The sequence below is a fragment of the Trachurus trachurus genome (genome assembly GCF_905171665.1).
Source record: "Trachurus trachurus genome assembly, chromosome: 9".
Taxonomy (NCBI): Eukaryota; Metazoa; Chordata; class Actinopteri; order Carangiformes; family Carangidae; genus Trachurus; species Trachurus trachurus.
In genome coordinates this window covers 36,539,169-36,561,397 of record NC_139895.1, presented here as the reverse complement: position 1 = coordinate 36,561,397, position 22,229 = coordinate 36,539,169, and the positions used below count along the sequence as shown (strand labels likewise).

At 40.4% G+C, this 22,229-nt stretch overlaps 1 protein-coding gene across 4 annotated transcripts; it reads right to left on the bottom strand.

The window, feature by feature from the left end:
- Positions 1-1,929: 1,929 nt before the first annotated feature.
- tango2 (transport and golgi organization 2 homolog) lies at positions 1,930-20,299 on the bottom strand. Of its 4 annotated transcripts, none has more exons than XM_083979460.1 (10): positions 20,167-20,299; positions 19,632-19,695; positions 19,244-19,367; positions 14,130-14,218; positions 11,656-11,775; positions 11,339-11,456; positions 4,381-4,448; positions 4,080-4,233; positions 2,702-2,806; positions 1,930-2,203 (listed from the first exon to the last, which is right to left on the bottom strand). In XM_083979460.1, the coding sequence occupies exons 3-10, from the start codon at positions 19,297-19,299 to the stop codon at positions 2,083-2,085; spliced, it is 831 nt and encodes a 276-aa protein (XP_083835586.1). In that variant the 5' UTR covers positions 19,300-19,367; positions 19,632-19,695; positions 20,167-20,299; the 3' UTR covers positions 1,930-2,082. The 4 variants fall into 4 exon arrangements, with proteins under 4 accessions (XP_083835586.1, XP_083835589.1, XP_083835587.1 ...); XM_083979463.1 differs by having other exon boundaries at positions 4,080-4,230; XM_083979461.1 differs by having other exon boundaries at positions 20,219-20,283.
- Between the last annotated feature and the right edge of the window lie 1,930 nt (positions 20,300-22,229).

Here is a 22,229-nt window from a genome sequence, read left to right as displayed (position 1 = left end):
ACAGTATCTCAACTTGCCAGTTGGGGTCAGTACTGACTAACAGTACCCAACATGGAATAGTGTATTTCAATACTCTATTCCCTGCCTGGCTTTAATGTTAGCATAATTATAGTAGGAGTTGGATAACAGAGATAAATTCTGTTGTGTCTCATTAATATAATACTTAGTTCTAATTCTATGCAAAAGCTACTATTTAATTTTTTTTTTACATTAAGATTAATGTTGTAATATTTGCTATGTTTCATTAAAAAGTGCCACAGGTTATTTTCTGATTAAATAGTCAGGCTTATGAAAGAAAGGAAAAATGACAGTTGTTATGAATGAAATCACCATGCATCCAGACACCAAGGCAGCTAAAAGGTATTCAGGCATCCTTTATTTGAACTTTTACATCTCCTTGTATGATATGCCAAAATAAGTGAAAAAGACCCACTGACCTTCTGTAGAGGATAAAGCCTATTCCTTCATGCATATGGGACAGTAACATGGCACAAAGTGACAGTAGGTAAAAGTGCATGTGTAGAGTACCACGGTTGTCTGTCTCTGCCACTTGGACTAGTTTCAGGTTACATCCCTGTCGACCTTTGACCACCTAATCAGTTTGTCCTTGTGTCGAAGTGAACGTTTGTACCAAATCTGGATAAATTCCCTCAACGTGTCACAGAGATACTATTCACCAAACCTTTGAACTTTGACCCCCCCCAAACCTGGTCAGTTCATCCTTTAATCTTGTTTATGCCAAGCTCTGTCAATATGTCATTGGTTAGTGGGGGTGTTCTGTGGCTGAATGGTTATAGCACATCTATGTTGGCATAGCCCAAAGCAGTGATCATCGGTTTGGCTCAGGACCAAAATGATCTTTACTGCATGTCATTTCCCCAGTCTCTCTCACTGCTTTCCTGTCTCTCTTCACTGACCTATCAAATAAAGGCATAATATAACCCCCAAACACTTTAAAAAACATGGCATTAGTGAGTAGAGAAATTGCATCCACAAGAATGGGATGGATGGGTTTATGTACAGACAGAAAACCTGAAAACAATATGCCTACAGCTCTGGTTTCATCAGCAGACAAATGAAAATGTCTTCACAGTCTCATCAGCCCTGGGTTCTTGAAGTCTGACCTTAACACAGGAAGCTGCTGTTACAGTGCATCCTCACACTCATTGTGTTACGCACAAGATTTGACCAACATTTTGGTCAGGTCAATTTTAAACCCCACTCAGAAGTAGTTGGTTTTAAATAGAGTAAAATGCAGAACTCACCTGACAGGTTCTAGAATACACATGGTTACTAAAAAACTGAATGCCTCACAGTGTGTTTGTGTATTGTCAACAATCATTCCATGGTAAGTCATTGTTTGGATATTGTATTTATTGTCAAGCAGCTGTAAAAGCCATTATCCTACCATGGAAGCAGTCAGAGTTCCAGTGCCTGAAACAATTTGCATCCAGTACGGAGATAGCTGCTGTAACACTGACACTATAGTTGTGCAGGGATGGAGAATGACAAATTACCTTTGACTGTGATCTTACATCAGATTACACATTCTCTAGAAAAACATTGGTGACCCCTCAGTGTGTAAAATGGAAAACAATAGGAAACATTTCAATCAGTTTTTTTCTTTTACTTTGTAATAGCTGAATAGAGTCATTTTGTTGCTGGAAAATGTTCAGTAAGTGTATATTCACTTCATATAATCGATTTAAAAGGTAAAAACAGTACTGATTGACGTTCATAGCAGGTTACCTGCGATCAGTAATGGATTACACTTTTTCGAGCAATGCAACCCTGCTGTTATGTGAAATATTTTCCTCTACAAAATTATACATGTTCTTTGGCAATCTTTTAATTAGAATATATGTTTTAAAAAGATGCATTTTAACTTAAATCGAGAATAAGAAATACATATCACTGAAGTTAGAGAGGCAGCTAGTGCCGACTAGCTGAGGAGAAAGTGCAGATGAGTGTTCATGTTCACATGGCTGCTATGATGAGGTGCAGCTGGAGGCTGGGGACCAGGGTGACGGAAGGAAAGGTGATGCAAAAAAAGGCACAGAGTGGGTTTCCTCCATCGTGTCTTCACCCCTGCAGCTTGAACTGGAAAGAACTGGTGCTCCATTTACTTGTATCACAGTTGAGCATGGTGCGCTCTGTGAAGGTCACATTCCCTTCAGCGTCTATCAAGATTATTGTATTGGTCCTGAATGGGACGGGCATGGGGAAAGGGGACACAAGCACACAAACAAAAATGAAATAAAAATTACTGAGGGAAATAGCTTGAAAAGTAACACACAGGCAGATGGGAAAGGTTACACTGGGCAACTACTGAAGGATCATTTAACAGTCAAATTTTCACATTTCAGGTATTTAGCCAAACAGCCTTATCAAAAATGAGCAGCCAGAAGCAGATAGTGCTCTGCAAAATGACACTTTGATGGCTCTGACAAAGACTGACCCTCTGACCTTTTGGCTACAGGACAGTCTCTGTATCCGCTAATCCACCGTGGCTTCACAGTGTAGACAATCCCCTTTCATTTCCTCGCTGCGGAGGATTGATTTCACTGGGGATTTTTATGTACCAACAGTTCTCTGCTGTCTATGATCCTGCAGTCTAACCCAGTCCTGTCAGTTAACTCAGGTGGAGAGAAACAGGGGGAGATAACAGATAGTGGTTTTTGTGTGGGTGGACGACACTGACCTTGTGCCATAATGAGGTGAGCGAACACACACCGCTGACAGAGCTTGGATCATGGGCTGACTGTAACCATCACCCTGGCTCTCCTGAGCTGGATCAGGTGCGTTCCTGTTAAACAAAAACACAATTTACTTCAACAGTCATGTGCCTCAGTACATGCAGTGATGATACATAACACCCAAATATACTTAAGTAGTGAACATTTATTTCAGACCCTGTGTCTCTCAAGCCTAAAAGAACAATAATGTTTGGAAACTTTCTCTTAACTCATATCTCACTAAAATCTGTTTATGAAAACATTTCCAGCCAAAAGTAGGCCATGCATAGCAGCCTTGATTCATTTCACAATCTATAAAAACAACAGTTACTTCACAAGCAAAACTGATGAAGCAGCCTGCAGGTGCAAAATTTGCTGCTCAATGTTTCGGTAAATATCATTTCATTTCAAGATGGTCCACAGTAATGCATATGCAACAATTGCTTTTTTCATATTTGACTATTTCTTTCTTTCTTCTCTCTCCATTGTCTGTGCTCAACCAGCTCCCAGTGGAACTGTACCGCTGTGCAGAGGTTTTTGGGTTTAGTCCACAGGCTTGGCCTTAAGGTCTCACAGGGTGGTAAGACATGCTGGGTTCACCTGATTCCTTTTTTCGGTCAACTCAACTGTATGCTCTCCTGTCAAGAGTTTGATATTTCAAATTCTGCACATTCACTGGTGCTAGAGATAAATTCTTTCTACAGCTCGGACTGCAGCCCTGGCCATCTTTCCTATGAGTTCACAAAATCAGACTACTCCACTCTGTTGGGATACATCATGTGGCTGGCAGGACTAAACGCAACTGGAGATACCGATTCAAAGAGAAATCATCATGCTGCAAATCGTAAACATCAGTGACCAGACAGATTTTATACACACGTCCAACCTGACCGAAAAAACAAGGCAACCAGAAAACCAAGATTTGCCTGAACAAGGGAGAAATAATGAGATCAGTGAAGTCTAGAGGAACTGGTAGGTGGATTTGTTTCCATCAGACAGAGCACAGCTGGCTGTCTCCCTGCTCCCACTGCTTATGTCAGGCTATGCTAAGTTAACAAAGCTGGCCATATCTCCCTATTTATTGTGAAACACATAAGAGAGGTGTCAATGTTTTCCTCTTAGCTAGGAATTGAACAAGTGTATTGCCACACATGTCAAAATCGATTGTGATACATGTTCACAATCAGAGTAAATTGATATTTTAGTGAATATACATGTAAATATCCTCAATATGTCATAATACAATCCCCTGAAAAAAGTGTATAAATACAAATGAAGATGACAGGTTATTGTGGTGTGTGAATCTATAGAATGAGAATTGATAGGTGTATGATAATCACTCACAGCTCTTCATTATTGAGGACATTGAGCAGCTCTTGCACCAGTCCATCACATGACAGGGACTGGTTGTTGACGACGCTGGTGAAGTGACGCTTGCCTTGCAGCAGCTTCTTCCAGGGAGTGTCCAGGAGTGAATTACTCAAGCCGTAGATCCCTGCTGAGGAGCAACATGCAGGACGCAGACAGATACGTACACCGGTTAAGGCCTGACAGTGACCACGGACATGAGTGGGCCATGGGGCCGAGAGGAGAGGTTAATGTGGAATGAACGGTTTCTACAGCAACCATGTTAAATAACACAGACCTTGTTTTAGATGGATGGGCTCAGGGCTGCCTCTGTTTCCATAGTAACACACAATGTCTTGTTTGGCTCTACATGGGACACAGTAAGACAGAAAATTAGAGACTGCATTTAGTGATGATTAAACTTGTTTATATCTAATTATGAAGGCAGTGGCAAGAGTCGTAATGTGTCTACGCTCTTTAAATGAATGCAAACACAGCAAAGATGATGTTCAGAGGAGCCCCTCTGAGGGAATAATGTAAAATGGGTGCTCGGGGTGATGGAGAATATCAATACTGCACCATACAGTATTCTTTAATGACTGATTTTCTTGGCAGTCCTGGAAAATAGGAATTAAGAAGGCTGTTTAACTGGTGGATGCAATTCAAATGGGAAAATACCAAATACCACAGTAATTTGCAGCATTTAAATCTTACACCAAAGGGACAACTGGGTAAAATATAAATTAGTGATGCAAACACCTTTGACGACCACAAAACCATTTAGTTGCGGTGTTAGATCTCTTTGCAAAGTCCTCAGTTAGAGGGAATTTATTCCGCCTGAAAAATCAGGCTGACATCAAGGGCATCTGTGACGGCTTTGGTACAGGAGAGTGAATAATAAATTATGACCAAATTCCTTTGAACCAGTACGGGAATGAATTTTTTGATGTCAATTTTATGACAGCCATACCAGTCGCATCAGTCAATCTGAAATGTGGTGCAACACTGCTTCAACATCTAACTTGGAAAGTTTCCCAGTCAAGAGCTGCCAAGACAAGATCAGAATATGCTGCTAGGCCTGTTGCTCTGCAGCTAAATGTATTGGATAGTTGTAAAAAGGCCAAAATACAAAGCAGGAAACTGAGCCACGCTTCTGGTCTAGATACCGTTTATCACCAACTGGTGGCTTTAGAACCCACTTACAAAGATTGCATATTTGCTCAAAGCTGAAAAAAAGTATTAAACTACTCATGTTTGTTTGGACCTGAGTCTGACTGTGGCTCATACAATGCCACAATTGTCCTCTTCTTCTTGGGCCAAATGTAATAGGAGCAGTGAGGATCATTATCTGATGGGTCCACCGAGCTCCAAAGACACTGATGTAAGAGAAGATCTGACGTGACAGTAAATACACTTTCATTTCTCATTTTTCACATTTAATTAAAATCATCTGATGCCATCTGATCTGTCAGTTAGTATTTTGTGCATCTCTCAGAATTCATTCCACGCTTTCCTCAGGGACATTACCATTTCTTTTAACCTCTGCAATCTACCAAGGACCGGGGGAATATGATGACACAGACTGACATGAGCCAACCTCACACACACACTCTCACTTTCATACCCTTCAGATGATGAGATAAACACACTCTGCCCCTGCGCAGAGGTCATTCTTAACTGTTTGCGCAAGAGCTTCGGTGTCTTGTGTACATTTCCTGAGGCAGAGCGATTTCTAAAGGCTGGACAATATGTGTCCAAGCAGCTGTGAGAGAATCCTCAAAGCTGTAGGTTGACATTACACCGTCCCTTTGACAACAACAAATCAAAGACCTTAATATTGTTGCCATCTTGACCCCCCCAGAGCCCAGCTGAGCAGCCTGGATACACAACGACTGTTTCTTTTTCCTGTGGTTACCATGAACACAGCAGCTCTGGCTAGTGTTGACTCGGCCGATAGCAGTCGCCCTCATCCTAGCATGTGCACAGTTGCTCAATGGAAACCAGATGGCACCACAACCTGAAAGGAGATGGAAGTGTCTGTACACCCCCTCCCCTCCCCTCCCCTCCCCAACCTGTTGTCAGTCCTGCTGCAGCAAACAATATCAAAGACTGTTTTGATGTTCTGACCAGAGACGCTGTGGCCTGAACACAACAATCCCCCAAAAACCTATAGTGTTGACCTAATGTACGCTTTAAAAAATAGGCATTTGTGCAATGTAATGATTCTGGGTTTCAGTTTTTTCATAATAAATCTTTTTTAGATATTTATTTATCACTGTAACCTTTTTATTTAAATATACAGTATTAAAGGGACAATGAGGAGTTTTGGAAAAGCGAAGCGTTTTCACACTACATTTATGAGCCTCCGCGCACCGTGAAATTCTTTGACCGGCGCAAGACAGACTCATGTTTTCATTCATCAAGAATTAAAGTCAGAGGTTCAAAGAGGTACGGATACCGTTGTAGTTCCGACTATAAACGGCGATTCGGTGGCGTTATTCTCATGACTCGCCACAAAACCGAAAGTAAAGAAACGCTGGTCGGCTCGACCAGCATTTCCACCACCACTAATAAAAACAAAATAACGATAGAGACAAAACCATATATTTATCTAAAATGGGCCCATTAACAAGTGTGGGTAATGTAGATTAATCCACATTAACGTGAGACTTTTTTATAACCAAATAGAGTTTTTTTTTTTTGTGTGATGTTTCTGTCTTCTGCCTTGTGTTTTTCATAATTTTGTTCCAGTACATATAAACATTTTTAAAATGAACTCTTAACTCTCTCTCTATATATATATACACCTTCCCCATGCTGATCTTAAAACTGTCCATAGTGGCAGCAGGTGGAGGATTTGTGGAAAGATAGCTCTATCTCTGCCTTTTGAAACTGGCTACAGTATCCAGAGCCCCATCAGGTGTGCTGTGGCTTGATTTGGGCTGAGATGAGGGAACAGCAGGAGGTCAAGGCAAATGGAGAGAGAGAGAAAAACCAGGGTGGGAGAGTCGGAAAAAAAACCCAGGCTTTTTCAGATCTCTGTCAGAGAGTAATCAGTATGCTGGCTGGGAGATGTTCTAATGAAGAGTCCTCTGTACTGAGGCTGCAGAGCAATTTCCCCCCATCGCCAGCTGTGGTTTAGTTGCCTGGAGATGGTTGGACGAGCTTTCAACCTTATCGGCTCAGAATGTGGATGGACATGTTGTTACGGGCTCCTGGGTAACGACATGTACAACATGTACAACATGTACTCTCGTTCCCAATCACACACATCTGATGGAAGGAACAAAGTTGGCTTGTCCATTTTTAATCATCTTTCTCCATGCCAGCAAAAGCGGCTTCACAGATGCACTGATCCAGACCGAAATATCTCCCAAACTATTTCACATTACCCATAGGCCGCTACACTGTAAAAACATCGGTGTAAAAAATTCAATTTTCTATTGCTGTGGTTTATGATTAATCTTACAAATGGCATTCCCATCAGTCTTGGCTGTACTTTGTATTTAGTCTTCATAAACCAATGTTAGCGAGCCAACATGCTGAACTGCAATGCTGAACATGTTGAGTGTATTAATTCATCCACATTCTTGTCTTGTTATGATGAGATATATTACACAGTAAAGACTATTATCTTGATTGAACTGTAACGAATAATACTGATTCTACTATTTCAGCATTAGTTACTGTACGTGGCCTTCAGGTGATCTCTGACTTGATAAACAGAGCATAAAACCATAATGTTCTTTTATAACTTTACACCCTACCACACCTGACCTTCGTCTTGTGAAATCAGCTTATTAGATTGGTTAGGATCAGGCTGCCTTTCATAGCTGGATAGATGTAGGACAATGCAGAGGGCTGTAGATCTCCTGTCTAATAAAACCATATGATCCTATGTGAAAAACTACGGAGCCAGAATCAACATTATTTTTTATTTTTCTGGCCTTTTTTCTTAACATCTGGATTCACTCAATGAACAATGAGAGCTAAATTTGAACTATTTACAGTGAGCATCTATCAACAGTTACAAAATTATATATTATATTCCATAGAAAGTGCATGTGTTATCATATAAGTCCCCTTACAAGCACTAAACGACTTTTGCTGATAAAAAATGTTCCTTTTTAAAACGTTGGGAGTTCATCCAGCCCTGAAACTCTGGAATGTTTGTATCTGCTGTGTTGCTGTTTTTCTTTTTTAGCTCGAACAACTTTCTGCCAAGAATTACAACACATGGTTTGAGGCCATAAGACTGAACCACTTTCTTAAGTTGTTTTTATAAAATAGCCATACTCTGCTTGACTGAAAATGCATCAGGGGTAGCGTTTCTTTGCAGGCAAACATCAGAGGAAATATTCATTAAAATGGATAATCTCTGGGCACCGACTTTAAAGCAACAGTGACATAAAGTGGGATCAAAAACCAACGTTATAGAAAAGTCTAGATGAAATGTTGGATATGGAGCCCTGAGAGCATCAAGCTGAGAATATCTGAGATCTGAATTTAAATATATATGGTATTAGCTCCACTGGGAGAAAGATCAGTGTAATGTTTTGGAAATGCATTGCTGCCACTGAGCAAATCATTCGCATGTACTGTAGATACTGTATGTACTGTAGACTCTTTAATAAGGCCGATCCTGATTTAACAAGTACCACAGTTAATGACAGGCAATACATGCATCCACTGGGCCAACTGAAATGTTCTAATGCTTCTGGGTTGTGTATTACGAGTACACCAAGTCTCTCATAAGCATTTAAATGACGGTCACACACACATTCAATAACTGGGTGAAGACAGGCAATGTTAAAAAAAAAAAAGATGATACATCCTGTCCTGCATCAGCACCACATCATAAATCACTCTCTGGTTACAGATGAATGAGAAATCCTCTATTCACCAGATGTAGTTATTGATCTGGAAAGAAACTAGACGCCTGATTTCCTCTAACCTGCTGGGCACGTCACAGTGGAAATGAATGGGCTGGTAATGACGCTGTTTATTTAATAGATGTAGGCTTGCTGTCTATTACTGTGCCATCTCTATCTGCAGTGAATGTGGCTCTTAGATGGGGATCTGAGGGGAAAAAATACATTTGTCGTCATTGCAAGATAAACACAGGGCACTTTCACTTTGTTGCTGTATCATGAGCATGAGGTGGCACTTTATTTTTTCATTAGGGTGGAACACTGCTGACAAAAACAGTTGTTGTTTTTTTCATGTACTGGTCAATTTTGACATAGTGGGTCATTTTGATTCTATAACATCTCCCAGACGAGTGGAAAGCAAACATCTAAAGTCACTTTTAGGTGATTATTATATTATACTTTTTTTTGTTGTTCATCTGACTCTGTATTGTTGTATTGTAAAGCTCTCTTTCCCCTGCACAATGCTGTTGAAGCCAAACACCATCGTTTGCTATGTGTTTACTTTGCAGCCACTTGTTAAAGTGAAACTTAGGAAATGAAGAAATTTAACAACATGCAGTACATAAATACAAAGAACAAAAATGTTTCTCACAGTCTGAGGCAGAAATCTCCACCTCCTTAGATAAACTTTACTTTTATTCCTATTTCTATTCCCAAGATTTTTGAGCAGGGTTTGTTCATATATCATTTATAGCTTGATTTATTCCTAAAAACATGGTATAAATTGGTTAAGAGTATATATTCAGAGTTTTATATGGCATGTTTGCACATTAAAAAGTAAACTTTTAGTAAAATTGTAATACAAAGAATAATTGTCTTAATGCAAGTAATCACTTGAGGAGGCCCTTAAGAGGAATGCCACTGGGGCAGTGCAGGGGCAACGACAGTTACCAGTTATGGTCAGGACATTTGCAACTTGATAGCCTCTTCATATCAGTGACAGCTGAGCCATTTAGCTGCTGTTATGTGTTTAGTCGATTGTGAAGGGAGAAATCAAAGGATTTCCAGGGGCTGAAATGAAAGTGATAAAAGGCTGAAGAGACGCTGGGATCCATGAATATTTTTGTGCAGGTATTGCAAACCTGGGACTACTTTATATGAATACCAATAACATAACGAATGCCTTTATTGTCATTACACACTGCAACGAGATTGGATGGCCACTTTTGACAGTATACGGAGAACAAAAACACACACAGACATAATAGTGTGTGAAGATACAACCCTAATGGGGCTTAAACAATGACTAGAAATAAAACCTCTGCCTGGAATCATGTTGACTGCTGAATGAGTGAATTCAGCATAACTTCAGACTCAATATTATAGTTGCTGTATCATGAGCAATGCACCATAGTTTGAAGATTATCAGCTAAACAGTTGTTAGGAAAATTTAAATACCGACAGAGAGACAGAGATTCCTCCACTTATAGTGGTTATAAAATGTGTAGTGAATTTCTGTAGCCTCTGCAGTGTTAAGACTGTCAGGGAAGGGATGTACGAGCATAAATAAATCCCTTTTGAGAGGAGATCCTGCTTGAGGCCATGTTAACAAAAGGCACAGATCATGACACCAAACTCCACTGTGGAAACCCTGATTTCTCCTCTTCTGCAACAGGGATATGCGTGCTGAAGCGCCAACCTCTCGCTGGCAGAAACTGAGACTTGTTTCCATGCCAGTTGTCTACAGGGCAATGACAGCTCCCTCAGAATGCACTGATCCCACTTTGATTTTTCCCTCTTAACCAGGTTACTAAATTTAGTCAAATCAGTCAGGCCTACAAAGCAGAAGAAGAAGTAGGAGGAGAAAAAACTCATTATTTTTAACGCTGTCTAGATTTTCTGTGTTTGAAACCCTGAAACATGAGCAGGTATTCCTTTAGAGCTTTAATGCTGGCTCTTCCACAGCTCAACATCTGAGATTTCTTTTCAGCTCTGCCTGCTTTGCACTCCAGAGATGAACACACTGCTTTTGTTTCATCCCCAGGTTAGAAAAGGCCAGAGGAACAGAGTAACAACCTACTCTCAGCAAGCTTAAAACTCTTTGAATTAAAATGCTGGTGGTGTAGGATTTGGCCACTGTCCCTAGGTGTCATGAGGTGACCAGAAGTCACCTCATGACACCCCCACAGTACAATAAAGAATGTGTCTTCACATCCAGCAGCCTCATGTTACCTCTGTGAAATACATTTCAACTTGTTGATGGTATGGCTGCTGACTGGAAGTCCGTTTTTATAGGCAAAACGTGGTGCAAAGATTCTCACAACTGCTTGACTCAGCTTTCCACAACACTTAATACGGCTTTCACCACTTCTTTCATTCACTCACTTGAACTCTGCTGTGATGAGGTTGAAACCATTGTACAGATGGCTTTCTGTTGACACCTTCTTCAGGTATGAGTAGCTTTCCACATCCTTGTCCATAAGGTAGTTAGACACTAAAAATCCTGCAGATCAACAGCAGCAGAAAAGAAATGCCTCTTAAATCATGCACTCAAAACACCATCTTAATTAAACACTTGTATGAGTAGACTGAATGCATTAGGAACAGTTAGATCATACATCTGAAGTGGAAAAGACTGTGGAGACTTGAGATGTATGAGTTAACACTTTTGCTGACAGTGATCATATCTGTGGCTGCTTCACCTCTCCCTTGTGCATCAGGGTTGGGGCGTCCCTCCATGTAGTTAGTGATGGCAGCCAGCTTTCCCCTCTTGGTGATGCCCAGCCATGATCCTCCTTCCTTTCCATACTCCTGGTCCAGACCTGGTTCACAACAGAAGTCGCTGAATGTTTAAACGCAGCTCTGACTTCATCAGAAGTGAACAAATATTGTACATCACTGTCAGCAGTCAGTGAACGGCCACGATATAGAAAATGACGACCTAGATTTCAATGTGTGGTACAGTATTTATACATGTTTCCATGTTCTTTAAATGGTTCTGATAAATGCAATACCCTGGGGGAATCCATTTAGTGATGTGAAGTGTTTGTCATGTTTTGGCAGATTTCCCTCAAGGGTTTTAGGGACTTTTTTCTCAAACCAAATTTGGATTCTTGCCGGGAGCAGTTGGTGGTGATTGCCATTTGACAAGAGCTTTAACTACTGTTGTGTAAAAAGAGACTCATTCGGAAGTGCTTTGTCTTCAGGGCAGATTGGAGGCTACTGGCAGAGCTCAGACAAACCAGTGCTGACTGGTTTGCACACTAACTTCAGTAAGAAAATAAATCATATTTAATACTGGCATTGTTTTTCATCATTGAGCCCAGCTATTGATGAGGATGAAAGTTTAACACTGAAGTCACAGCATTTCTTCTAGACTGGTAGGTAAACAGCTGTTAATGCTAATGCTAGCTATATAGCAATAGCAACATTTAGAAATAACGTTCTTTAAGGTTAGTCCCAACTAACCACACGTGAGTCTCCCTTAAGAGGTCAATAGGGTGTTTTCATGATGTATACAGCAACAGCATACAATATAAAAACCATGGTAACACTTTATAATAAGTACACACTATTAAGCATTAGTTAAGCATTAATAAATACTGAATTCACATGAATACTCATTAGTATGTCGTTTATAAATACAGTTAGTTAAAAATGTTTTACTCATCGTTGATAAGCACTGTGTGTACTACTATGTATAAAATACTATGTGTTATAAATGATGAATTCGCTTAACTACTGCTTAACAGTGTGTACTTATTATAAAGTGTTACCAAAATCATGTTTCTACTAATAAACAAATTATAAGTAACTATTATCTTTTTTAAGAAAATCCTCCTCAAGTAATTCAGCAACTAACAAAGTAACTACTTAAAAAAACAAACAAAGTAAGGCTTGGCAGAAAACCATTAAATCATGAAGTGAACACTGACCTTAATCTCATTGGAGATCTTTTCCCCCATTATCTACTTCTGTGCTAAGGCCTCAGTGATGCAAACCGTGAAGCAAAATGTCCATCACCCTCGTACAAAAGGCAGTAAGAAATACACTTAACATGGACTAGCCTTCATTAAAATAGATCCAATGAGATGAGAGAGATGAGAGAACTGCTGGACTGTATCTATATAAAACAGTGTAGCAAGTATATGAAGTGCACATTGTTTAATAAGTCTTTTTAATAAGTCTTATGTCAATAAATCAGTTGTTTACTTTCTTTATTCCTCCTCCAGACGTGACACAGAAGAGGTGGGGCCTGGTTAAGTCGCCTGTACTTCCTGGTGATCGATAAAGACAGGTCCACTTACACTGACAATGACCAAGGCGGCCAAACACTCTCACTCCTCTGGGCTGGTTGGAAAGCTATAGCCAGATCCCACTGGGAGCTATAGCTTACTTCCTCTCTCGTCATGCTATGTCTCCTTCAGGGCCTTGCCTCTGCCCCCCACAGCCCCACAGATAAGGCAGAGCCATTTATTCCTGTCACATCGCATAAAAGCAGCCATCAATTAAAGGCCCACTACTGGAGTCCTGACCCCTCTATTACAGAGGGGAGAGGAGACTGATGAACAACAAGGCTATCTCTGTGTTTCCTCCTTCAACAGAAAGAGGGAATGATTGATTTCCTCCGCTTGCCTATAATGTGTATTGCACATCAGTCAATTAAATATAGTTTACCATTGGGGGGGATATGTCCTGTGACGGAGAAGGAGGAGCACTGGTTTCAGAGGTGAAGGAGACAGATTTTTTTTTATTATTGTGAAAGGCATTTAGCCTTGAATTGAACTGCTGCTAAAACCCAACATGTAGTATTTACACAGAGCTGAAGGAGTCAAGTTTTAAAGCTCAGCATATATTCCAAATTGCCTAGATTTAAATGAAGGACAGGGAACACAAAGTTGTAAGTCATACATTTAAAAATCTATCTTTTGTTATTGCTTCCTTTTATTTTTTTTATTTTGCTTCACCACATCAGAAAGAACCAAACAGGGTTAACACAGATCCATTTAAATCAGTTAAACATGTGTTTTTCTTCCTGATTATGTTTTATTGCCAGTTTAATCTTTTGTTAGATCTCTTTCGCAAATAGATGTGAAAGGTTAAAGATTCAATGAGGCAAAGCCAGAACTTGAAAACACAACTAACAGCTCGGACTTGCTTCATGTTTACGACTTACCACTGAGGATCTCACTGTTGGTCCCCCAGTAGTCTGCAGCTTTAGACGGTCTGTTGTAGAACTCATCTCTGTTTGCAGCCAAAATCAGCCTGAGGAGATAAGAGAGAAGAGAAAAGAGAGGAGTTGGACGTGTCGTTGTGTTATTTCTGTTCGTGCTGTGGGTCTTGTTCATTTGCTCTTGATGTGAAGCACTGAGGTATTACGGAAGGTCGTCGGTGGTCTGAGCAGCAGATCCATCACCAGTGGCTCATTCATCATCGTGAACACATGACATCCCATCTCCTTTATCTTTATTCTCAGTTGGCAGTTGATCATATCTTTATATCCTGCAGCTCTTTAGAAAAAAAGATATGTTTTGTCTGTGCCTTCTCTGTGACTGATGTAGACCTTCCTACTGATCAACAACATTTACACAAGTGATCATTACACAAATAAGTTGCTGCATTGTTTGCAACAGACTCAGTTTTTTTTCTCTCTGGGCACACCATGTTGTAGGTTTTTCCACTGGAACAAAAGGTCTCAGATGTGTCCAGGTGATTTCAAAGAGAGTGTGTCATTTAACTGAGCAGGATGTGTAGAGGATATGAAAGGTCAAGGTTGGAAGGAGATGGGTGTCCTTTTGATGATGACGACCAAAGGAAAGAGGATCAAAAAAGAACAAGATGGTCAAAGGATGAGCCAATATAACAGTTATAAAACAACTAATCTCAACACAGGGTGTAAGGTGAGAAAAATGTGATCCAAATGGTCTTAGTGTTCTGACTACATCAGGGCAGTTTGGTGCAATTGATTTAATTCATATTTTTCATTTATATTCATTATATTTTCATTTACTCTAAATTACTATAAAACTTTCCACTGCTTTTACACTCCTCTCGAGACGGGATTTCATTTCCCTGCATTATAAAAATCCAACTACGGGTAGTTTTTTAGGGCTTTGTACAAAAGTTAACAACATGATGCTATCATAGTGTTATACCAGTGCTGATTTTATGATATTATCTGAGGTATTCACAAAGTACAAAGCGAATTTCTGTTTTTCCCACTGAAATGGACGTCCTCCTTTCCTGGAGCAAACCACAAAATCTTTTAAAATTTTTATATTTAATCATTTAATTTTCTAAACTCTTGAACCCCAGTGACTCATCATTAGCAGTCATTAAAATCATGCTGTGCTGGCAAACACTGTCTCAAACCCACAGCACAGGGCTTTTTCCCCACACAGGCTGAATTTTTAGAAATGTCTATAAAATGATGTGCAGTACATCCTGAACACTAACCATCTGAAAAGATACAGACTAACTTACAACGGGTCTAAAATATTTCACTCCGAGAAAAACATCCTGTAGTTTCAGTAAAGGGTTCAAATGAGGTGCTAGTGTGGAAAGCTATAAAACTACTTATTTTAAGATATAAAATGTTCATGCAGTGGGTTAAAACTCTTTGAATTTTTGCAGAAAACTGTGGCAGATTTAGGTAAATCATCTAATTTACATCTCATTTTGCAAAGCTGGCTGTGCCTGCCTCGCATCGGTAACCTCTGCAGGTGTTTTATCCAATCCTAAATCTGTTTTTATTGCTAAAGCACTGCTACAACACAAACATTTGCCACTACAAACAAGAGTGAACAGCCTGAACGAGAGCGTGAGCTGATTTCAAATAAATCACCCTGGATGCGACTGTGCGGTCTGACAGAGGCTGCCTGTCAGCTCAGCGATGCACTACACTATGACCTGCAATATTACTCAGGGAGTCGGTGAGTAATTACGCCATTAGACTCCTGACCATTAACTGCTACGAACTGAATTGTGACCTGTATCTAATGCAACGCTGACCATTACTTACTCACTACTGTCAGTTGTGGGGCAAAGAAACATAACATCACTTAGTGGCTCTCTATCCTCCCTCAGCATCTGTTACCTAGTATTCACACAGTGACACACACGCACAAGTCTTCATCCAGCTCATCTCCTATTCTGCAGTTATGAAACAAAAAGAAAAACAACTGTTTCCTTTGCTTAGAGGAAAAGATGACCTCTTTCTATTGCACCATGTGAATTTTGTAAACATAAATTAACATCTAAGTATTGTGGACGATTGTAGTTTATGGTGTGTATAAAGGGATTACACTACATATAAAGGAAAGCCAATACAGCCACTTGCTGTGCGTTAATAGAATAAGAGTTCAGGTCATTGACATATAGATTTAAACACAGCAGAGAGGCACTTAAACACTCTTTGGGCTAACTCCACGGGCCAGAAAAAGGGCAAATGAAATTTATTGACTTGAATGGCCTTACATTTCCTCTGAGCCTGGCAATGGTCCTCCTATTAATCTTTCAGAAAAGGGAGCGTGGATCCTGTGTAAGAGCAAACAGATAAACCAAACTGACCTAATAGGAGTGGACCTCTGCGCATCAAAGGCTAATGACAGGCATTTCCCATGGCGCTGTGTGAGCCACTGCTGCTCCTGAAAACAAAGCTAACACTAATGATGCCGCGCAAGAGAGAGCATCTGCTCTCCGATCCTGCGGGGGAAAATCGCATGTTAGCAGCTCAGATCACAGTGACAGTAGGCCAGCTGCATCATGTACAAGGGATGGTGAGCAGCAGAGAGGTATCAAAGCCAGCCTCTGATTATTTTTTGTTTTTTAATTCAACAAACACAGACTTGCAGACTTGGGAGCAGTCTCAGTGGGTTTGTTGATACCAATAGAATCATTTCATATCATTTTGGTGCACCTTCGACCTTTCATCTCGCATTTATGTCAACTAAAATTTCCTCTTGATCAGCAAACTGTGTTTAGTGGTCATTTGGAGCAGAAGGACAACTCTGTGTATTAAGCTGTAGATAATCATCGTCAAAACTGTTATGAAATGTTGAGATATAGCATTCTATCAGATAAGTGAAAAGTTTAACCTGTTGGTAGCATTAGGAGAGTAGTCAAGGGGCAGTAAAAGGGTTTATTAGGGCTCATCCAGTAGGAATCATTAGTGGGAATGAATCTGAGCAAGATTTGATGACAATCCAATCAATAACTCTTAAGAAAATTCAGTCTGGACTCTGGACAACAGTGGCCCTCTGCAGAACCATTGGCACAAGTCTAAAGATATTAAATAGCTACATATTGTCAGAAGTTGCACACTTCTATTGTGATTTTTTTTTTTTTTTTTTTTACCTCCACTGATGTAAAAGCTCCATCAAAAACTGTCATAATGGTGTTTGTTTGGTCCATGCTTCTCATCTTTTTGGGTGCAAGCTCCTAGAGACCACTAGGTGACATGGATCAGCCACAAAGAAGTGCTCTAATCAAGGGTGAAATCAAATTACAATGCTAGTTAGTTGATTGCAGCGTGACTCTCATTATGAGCGGACAGAAATGTTGAAAAAAAAGAAAAAGAAAATAAAGAAGCAGTTGTATTTCAGAAATCTCAGCATGTGTGTAATCATGGAGACATTTGTCCTTAACATGAACCCATTTAACCCCTACAGACATTTACTACTATTTTCTGCTGTGGAAGTTTAACAATGTGTCGGTCCCGTGGTAGACTGCATGTACCCTGCCTTTGCCCTACATCAGCCTCCCCCTCCCCCCTTTACGATGCATAGATAAGCATAGTATAGTGGATGGGCTGGGGCTTAAATAATTGTGCATAATGAAACTTTAATGTTGCCTTCAATCCAATTTGGTCTACACATTTGTTTCGATTAACACATCACTGCAGCACACAAAAACTTCATCTGCAACTGGTAGTCTATATATAGCACTGATGTAACCGCATTAGGACACAGTACGTTTCACCTCTCCCCAGGTTTAGGTCTGAGTCAGTGCTCATAACACACCTCTGATGTGATCTCCTTAGGCGGGGTCAGACTCCCAGCGGGAAGGACAGAGATGGACTATGGCCAGGTAGAGAGCTCACTCTCGAGCTGGGGGGATTATAATAAGCTGGACTTCACAACACACTGCATCTCGCTTTAACTGCTAGGACTGCACATGTCTGTGCATCCCACTGAAAGAAGTACGGTACACATTTACTGCTGGGTCATAAAAGGGTGCAGATAGATCCATCTAGTATTTAAAACGTGATATTTGAGCTTAACATTTTCCTTATTTTCCGTAATACGTAAGAACATTATGTGCCAGATATGACTGGAGGTGTGTTGCACAGCTGTTTATATTATTTCACAGACGCCTATGACAGTGTACAACACTAAAAAAACATCATGCCTAAATATATACTATACCATAACAGAGGAGACATTTCCTTTCCCTCAACTCCTTTGTTACAGCTATTTGTGTGTGTTTGCAACTGCTCAAAGCCCAAGTGGCAGACAAAACAATCCTGCAATGAGATGAAGTAGGGCACATTGCAGCATTGTCAGTGTATGACAGAAGTGATGTGAAGGCTTGCCGTGTCTTCATACATCAGCCTCAACAGTTTTTGTTTTGTTTATATTCACTTTATTCTAAAAATGTTCTGAGGCTGCATATTGGCTGCATGTTCATGTAAGCTATGGTTCCAACTTTGAGTCAAAATTTCAGACATGTGTTTCTTTTGCAATGGTATATTTATTATTTGTATAGTTTATATTTATCAAGATGAACAAAACAGTGGTAGTTCATGATTGGAAAGGTCAATATACTTATACTAATGTTCTGAAATCAAAAGTGATGTTTCTCCACTTCCTGTTTAGACTATTTCCAACTATTTCATTTCCTTATCAAAATGTTCATGAGAAACATATTTCAGCTTGTCCAGAATGTGCTCTCTGACCTATGTACATGAAGAGGGGTTGTTTCAAGATACGTGTGTTGAGTAATTCTGCTGAGCTGTTATTTCTGTCAGAGGTTTGGAGGCAGCTCTTGTTTGTCCTGGAATGCATCTGTGAATTTGCAACTCAGCTGTACAGTACAACACTGTGATTGTAAATTAACTTAACATACATTCTCTGTGCGTGTGACGCATTTCATGATTTTCCGGAAGCATCTGTAATATTACCATTTTTCATAAAAAATCCTTTCCTTTCAAAATTCCCCTTCTACTCCATTGCTGACCTTGTGTGTAGCAGAACTGGTATCAATATATAATCAAAGATATATTTTCTCTACCTGTAGGCATTTTTGGACGCAGGCCGGGGGTCAAACTTGAAGAATATTATACACATGGATGTACTGGGGGATAGATGACCAGGTTTTCACTCAGTCCGCATCTGCCTTGAAATCTTAGTCACATCTGACAAAGAGAAGCAATCAGAGATACAAATAAATCAGCACCCGTGTTGGTGTATACGTGGCACATGACAGGACAGTGATTGGAGAGATGAGGACATTTGTTGCCAAACCAGATCATGGCCTGGGCCTGGGTGGACGAAATTGTGCAATGTTAACTGGATAGAGATGACAGCTGCAGCTAAATGTGCTTCACATAAACGATATACAATGAGGAAAAGACTTGATAATGATGCATATCTTTAGGATACCCTAACAGAATACTTACACACTTTACTTGGCTGCAGTAGGACAAACAACTGGACCATCCAGAGTGCATGCTGTGTGTAACCCTGTGAACACGTTCAGATTTGCATCTATGAGCAGGAAGGCAGAAGTAAAGTAACTGTGGTTCAGTGGTTCCCCCACTGACCACAATTATCATTCAATGATGTGTCAGGTTTTGTATAATAATCATCTGATAGTACCATGCTGGTAGGTTGGAGCTTCTTACTACACAGTTAACATGTTATCAGTGTGATAACTTGTGTGTAACTTAGCTTTGTGACAGGCTATTGATAGTTACATAGCTAGCCAAACAGCATAGCCTCTGTTTGTTATGTAGCTAGCCCTGCACACCCAATAGTGGTGAAGTAACGCTTTTGCATAAGTAGGTAGTTTCACCTTTATCGACAAACTAGTTTCAGCATAACTTGGTAACCTTAACAGTAACAAGTCGTTAAGCACCGGTCGTTAGCATGGTTACAGCCAATAACATAACGCTAACAGAGACAGACCAAGCAAACGGTCGATACAGTACCTACCTAAACTTAGCTATGCGCGGCACATTACACTGGAAACATTTGTTCAGCTTACTCTTTCCCGGCTGACTGCTACACTGCTACTGCTGTGTGTTGTCGGCTAACCGGACTCTCTGTCCCTTTACACTGGCTGTTGACAACTAGAAGGAAGTGCTCTGGTAGAGTGACCTTGTTTTGAGTCCCCGGCCGCGTCATAAGCTTCTACACCGGGTGGGAGGGGTTATCTTCTGTTCGTTCTCCTGAGCCCCGCCCACCGGGCACTGCACATACATCAAAACGAGTGCGCCTCCAGCAGGGCTCCCAAGTTCACTGTGATTGGCCAGTTTACGGCAGTAAAGGAACCATCAAGATGATAGTACATTTCCGGTTAATTAGTTACATTCAAAATAAAAGCTTTACTATAACCGGTTTGCTGCAATTATGTGAACTATGTTGAGACAATACGAGAAAGAATATGATGATAATAGCACATAGAATACTGCTACCACAAGCAGAAGTCAAATCTCTTTCTGCCTTCGTTCGTTTCCACATTGACACTTGTGCTTTTGTTTTATTTTGTATCACTTCGACGACTTTTATTTTGAAAAAATATTCACCAGACATGTTTTTTATATTTCTGCTGACTTGACAATGCACAGTAAACTAGAGTAAATTATTTTCACAACAATGTGCCGAAAATAGACAAATGAGACCGAGGAGATGAATAAAATTAAGATTTTATTTTATTTTTTTTAAATAGGGCATAGTATCTAAATGGTTAATCTGAATGAAAATCATATTCTGTGTTTTGCAGCATTAAATGGGCTGGTTAACAATGTAGTTTTATATTTTAATAGAAACAATGAAAGCATACTGGCCAAATCGAACAGTTTAAAGTAGTCTAATAACGACAGTAAAATACTTAATTGATAAATGTCCAATAATCAATCACCAGTTTCCTCAGATACAGTGCGAGTGGTGATGGGGCGGAGACACTTGGTGTGACCAACAGCATCCAGCTCTGTAGTGGATGAGAGGGATAAAGGCTGCTCTGCCTTTCACACAACACTACGTCGCAGACACTAATTAGTAATTATTAGGGACAGAAGCTGCGTAAACACGTAGTAACTTTTACATCTGTTAGGATACGTCGGTTTATGCATAGTGGCGCGTGGTAAAAAAAAAAAAAAAAAAGGAGCAGGAGCGGCAGCCTGGCGACTACAAATTGAGATTTGGAGGGTTGTAACAGTAGTATCCCTGCAGCAGCCAAGTTGAATACAGAATAACGACTCGGACTACTGCACAGATTCACTTCGCCTGCAAGAACAAGGCGGAACAAGAGAAACTGAGGTAGGCTCATATCATTGCAGCTCTTTCTTTTCCAGAGTAAATCCATGTGGTAATTATGTTGCAACGCCAAGTTTTAGCCTGTGCCATTAGGCTACAACTCAGGGGGGGAGGCGGAGGAGGAGGAGGGTGTGACAATTTGTAATAACAATAATGTTAAGTGACATTGGAAAATCTGAAAATAAACCGTCGGCTTCCTTACAGGCGAATGAGCAGGTGCTCGGGTGAAGCATATTGATTAGGAAATAGGAGCCGGTGTGTTAAAGCGCTGTTTATTTCGGCTACCACGCTTTTGTTTAATAGTAGGTATTTTTTTAATGCGGTGCGACAGGGAGAGACATGATGCTGGGTGGTTTATTGGAACCAAATACCTTGACATAATGTAGGTAATATATGCGTGTGTATTCGTGTGTTGTTGTGAGCACTTATTGCTAATGGATGCGGTCAAAGGCAGCGAGCGCGAGCCGCAACGAGCTGTCAATCATCCCATCCTTACTCGTCCATTGTTTTGCCCCTCCTGTTTGTGAGTGAGTTACCATGGAGAGTCTTCCGGTTACTCTCGTCTAATTACCTTATTTGGAGAAGGGGCGGCTGTCAGTGGCTGGACTGATAGTGGTTCTGGGTTAATAGTGCTCTGCTCTGCTCTATCCATGTCCCATGTGAGTAGCCGCCAGAATGAGTGAATGCTTCAAAACAACAACCTGAGCTCAGGTCATTAGAGGCTGCAAATGAGTTCTCAG

What these genes read in the sequence shown, in the direction of transcription:
- tango2 (XM_083979460.1), bottom strand. Translation starts at nt 19,299, where the DNA reads ATGTGTATAATATTCTTCAAGTTTGACCCCCGGCCTGCGTCCAAAAAT. An exon ending in CTCATCACAGCAGAGTTCAA is followed by an intron (nt 4,449 to 11,338) that starts GTGAGTGAATGA and finishes TGTCCCATGTAG; the next exon opens with AGCCAAACAAGACATTGTGT. An exon ending in GTCCTCAATAATGAAGAGCT is followed by an intron (nt 2,807 to 4,079) that starts GTGAGTGATTAT and finishes TTTGTTTAACAG; the next exon opens with GAACGCACCTGATCCAGCTC.